General features: G+C 37.8%; 1 protein-coding gene across 2 annotated transcripts; it reads right to left on the bottom strand.

Moving 5' to 3' along the window:
- Positions 1-278: 278 nt before the first annotated feature.
- Positions 279-3,949, bottom strand: LOC132843703 (uncharacterized). Of its 2 annotated transcripts, none has more exons than XM_060867004.1 (4): positions 1,975-3,949; positions 1,732-1,895; positions 1,532-1,627; positions 279-764 (listed from the first exon to the last, which is right to left on the bottom strand). In XM_060867004.1, the coding sequence occupies exons 1-4, from the start codon at positions 2,923-2,925 to the stop codon at positions 731-733; spliced, it is 1,245 nt and encodes a 414-aa protein (XP_060722987.1). In that variant the 5' UTR covers positions 2,926-3,949; the 3' UTR covers positions 279-730. The 2 variants fall into 2 exon arrangements, with proteins under 2 accessions (XP_060722987.1, XP_060722986.1); XM_060867003.1 differs by having other exon boundaries at positions 280-764; positions 1,737-1,895.
- Positions 3,950-4,249: the final 300 nt, after the last annotated feature.

Genomic DNA, 4,249 nt, shown 5'->3' with positions numbered 1-4,249 from the left:
AATCTTTCTGTAATTACTAACACATCTTGACTAAAAGTTTTGGTTTTGCATCCAGGTTGGCAGGTATCTGATTAAAACTGCCAAGAAATTTAACACACCTACTGCAACACTCTTGTTTCTGCCATCAGAAACACAAAGAACAAATCTTGACCAAAATTACAGTTGACCAACTTCAATTTTGCTTTTCTAGGATTTATACCCAAGTTAATACCCAGTCACCCATCAATCTGGATAAAACACCCAAGGTGCAACAATAGACCTAAGACAGTCTTTTCTGCTATTAAAAACATATTGGACAAATTCTTGACTACAAAGCTTTTAGTTGAATCAGTTTTGGTTTTGTATCCAGGTTGGCAGGTGACTGATTAAAACTCAAAAAATAAAAAAATGCAACAACAGACCTACAGTAACATGGTCTTGTTTCTGCCATCAGAAACACAAAAGCACATTAAAACAGTAAGTTTTTTTAGTGATTGCAGTTTTGGTTTGAGAGATTTGTGCCCCAGGGAAAGAAAAACCCTTTGAATGAACTCAAAAGTGTTTTTAAGCTGTGAAGGGTACTCCATGTTTAAAGCATAGATCAGCCCAAAAACAAGACACATGGCATGTGGAACATTCTCAAGTCCATCCATTGCTATAACACCCTCCAAGATTATTGCTGTATCAGTGACCTCCAATGGCAAACCTTGTGGAGACATCAGGCTGTCCTCTGGCACCACAGTGAGAATTCCTATCGATACTTGAGGTGCAACAATATCACAGTCCTAAAGAAAGAAAAGCAATATTAAAATACATTCTTGCAAACGCAAAGAAGTGCATGTTCCTTTTAAAAATGTAAACTGCTTAAGGTGCTGTTACTAGTTCTTGAAGTAACATTTAAATTTGTAACAGGGCTTCAGTGAGAATTGTCAGTGATAATTTGGACCTTTTCAGCAAAAGCATCATTGAAACATTTAATAGCAATGTATTTTTAGTAACACAGTTACATCCATCCCATGATCGGTTTGATTTCAAACATTCCTTAAAATATCTTCCTTCGTGTTCATCAGAACAAAGAAATTTATACAGGTTTGTAACAAAATGAGATCCTTTCCCTATCCTTTTAATGTTTAAGTTATTATTTACTGCTGATTATTGGTCGTCGAAAAGTGTTTGTTTTTGTTATTACTGCTGAAACCGTCTATACCAGAAGAGAGTGAGGCGATAGGGTGGAGAAGGGATGCTGCTAAAACTGTAACGGGACATAGGTAAGGAATGGCTATATATAGAGACCTCTTTGCACTGAGTAGTTGGATTGGAAAAATTTAAGACACTATTCTATGAGATTTTTATAGTTTGAAAATAGTTTCACCCACAATTTAAGATTTATTTGATAAAATGTTATGAAAAACTAAAGTATATATTTTACTTGCGTTTTATTTCTCTTCTATGTACTTTATATAAGATCTCTTAAATAAACATAATGCTGACAAAAATTGGGACATCTTTCTTGTAGAACTTTTTACAGATATTAAATTAGAAGAATACTTACAAAGCATGTTTTGAAGAAGTCTGTAGTGTCTTCCCCAAGAAGGACAGCAAGACCACGGAGAACTGTTGTCCGTCGAGCAGTGACATCTGTGATGTTCTAACATAATACATAAAACATCAAGATCAACAGTGAAAACAGATCACTTTAAAGTTGACAAATGGACTTACATTATTGTTTTAAAAAAAAAAAAAAAACAACACCTTACTGCAGACTTCATTTGCATTAGATACTCCGAGAGCTTTTTTCCAGCTGTGCCTTTCTTTGATTTGAAAACTTCCAGAAACCGAGAAGTATGTGTATCTAGGGCTGAGAAGAATTCTTGCTTGAGGTTTTTAATTGTGATCCAGTTGAACTCTGCAATAATCTGCAAAAAGAGGAGAACCAAAGAAACATTTAGACTTAAAACATTTTTACATGCCCTAGATAAAATGTGTCTTAATTACCTGACTTTCCCTGAAGAGTGCTGGCCATCTTTCTAAAGTCTCTTTTACTGAAGGCTCCTTTTCAACCAACTCTTTTCTTCTTAGCGAAAAGGTTGTGTCCATGTACTGTGCTATCAGTGTAGAACTCGGATGTCGTTTCTTCATCTCCTCCACAATTTCTAATCGTTTTGATTCCATGCTGCTTTCACTTTCACCAGAAGGCATATTGGGTAGAAAATTGATCTCGAATCGTTTGGGTTTCTTGACATTTCTTGGAGAATCTTGGCTCCCTCTTTTCATTGAATTAACAAGAACATCGGTGCATCCAGCTCTCCGTAGTTTGCTCCTGTAATTACCCATTTTAAACTTTATACTGTTTTTCCATCCGTTCCATCCAGTGGAGGAGCCTGGTTCAAAAAGGCATGGATGTTTTTTGACAAGTGCCGATGCAACATCATTGAAATCTACTTCACGGGGATATGCTTTAAATTTGTACATAGCCTCAGCAAGCTTTTCAAGCACTTCATGTTTCATGTCCCTGGGAACTTTCAAGTATGTCTTATCTCTCATAAACAAGAGGTTTCCCTGGCGCAGTCTATATTCCACATCCACGGAAAAGCTGGGAATTTCAAATGTTTCTGGCCATGGATCCTGGCGTGTAAGAGGTGACTCTTCTTGAGAGGTAACAGAAATAATGTCGGTGTCGGCCTGGCCTGGTGTAGGTGATGTCACGAGAGAGATTACCTTCAAAGTCGGCTTTTCAGGTAAATCTGCAATGTCAGTAAGGTTAACAAGTGCATTGTTAAAATCAGCGTCTTCATACTGAAGAGAGAACGTGTATGGAAGATCAAGATGCTGCCCAAGCTGTTCAATCAGGGAGTCCAGGGTTTGTGGTTTGCTAGGAAGCGTGACCTTGTGAATGTCATGGTCAGTCACAATAACTCTTAAAACAGTTCTCATCTCCATTGTCATGTGGACCTAAAAATAATTTGAGAAAAATGATTGACACGTTCCACAATTTTCAGTATTAGACCCAAGACAATATTCAGCACAAGATGAAATGTTTAATTGTAACAAATGTCCTGCCCTGTATTTTGTAGGTTGGCAGTGGAAACAAGTCATTCAAATCAGACAGCTTAATGACTGACATAAGTGGTACATGGCTGGACAATTCATAGGAACGCAGATGCTCGGTGTACCACGCTGTCTGCTCTTTGCACACAAACAAAACTTCTGTGTTGATGACTACAATTTTAACAATTTGCCTGAAATCAGGAAGACCTGAACAGGAGCCAACAGAAACGACTACATCTGGACAGTACTTAATGCCATCAATGCATACTGAGGATGTAACAAGGACAGTGCTTTGAGCACCAAAGTTGTTCTGAAGAACATTCTGAACATTCTCAGGAAAAGATGAAATCGGTGTAACTGCAACTTTTTCCATCTGAACAGAAGGTTTGAAAAAAGAAAATGAATCCATGTGGTACGCCATCATTCTTTGATGCCGGACTGCCAGAGTTTGAGGGACATTTTTGAAATTCTTTGTGTCACGAATGATTTGCTTGAAGAACTTAAGTTTGCCTTCAAAACGCATTGTCCAGACATCTCTTAAAGGCCCATACATTCGTATAAGTTGTGGGTAATGTTCAATGTAATGGTGTTTGGGACGCAATGCAAAATGAGGAAATGCTGTTAAAAGCAAACCTCTGTGCTCTGAAATTTTATCCGCAAGGAAATCAATAGTTTCCACAGTGAATCTGAAGGACGTCACCAGTTCCAAAATGTCTTTCAAAAGCATTAAAATCTCCCATGATGGATCGTTCTCTGGGATATCAAATCCAATCATGAGGGGAAGAAGTCTTAGAAGTGCCCAATTTTCATACCCATTACCACCAATTGTGCCTCTAGAGGCAAAGGCAACTGGAATAGTTTGAGGCTGATCAGTCTTGTCCATGAATTTGTATGGACACTGCTTGATTTTTCTGTTTAAGTAGTCAAGAGTAATGTACTTTTTGTTAATCAAATCATTAAGACACTGCCATTTCAACGGGTATGACACCCTCTAAGAGATCATGCATCAGTGTGAAAATAGTCTAGCTCTCTGAAGACACAACTACCTTTCACACCATATTGTTTAACCAAACTCTGATCTTTTAAAACTTCAACTTGCCTGTCGTGATTTAGCTTGGTCCTGGATTCAAATGCTCCTGTCCGTACCTCTCTTTGTTGGATTTCACTCTTCTTCAGCATACAGAAGCGACAGGGGTGTTCCACAATGAAACTCTCTTGGAAT

The sequence above is a fragment of the Tachysurus vachellii genome, chromosome 1, assembly GCF_030014155.1.
Source record: "Tachysurus vachellii isolate PV-2020 chromosome 1, HZAU_Pvac_v1, whole genome shotgun sequence".
NCBI classification, from domain to species: Eukaryota; Metazoa; Chordata; class Actinopteri; order Siluriformes; family Bagridae; genus Tachysurus; species Tachysurus vachellii.
This window is presented reverse-complemented; position numbering and strand designations above follow the sequence as displayed.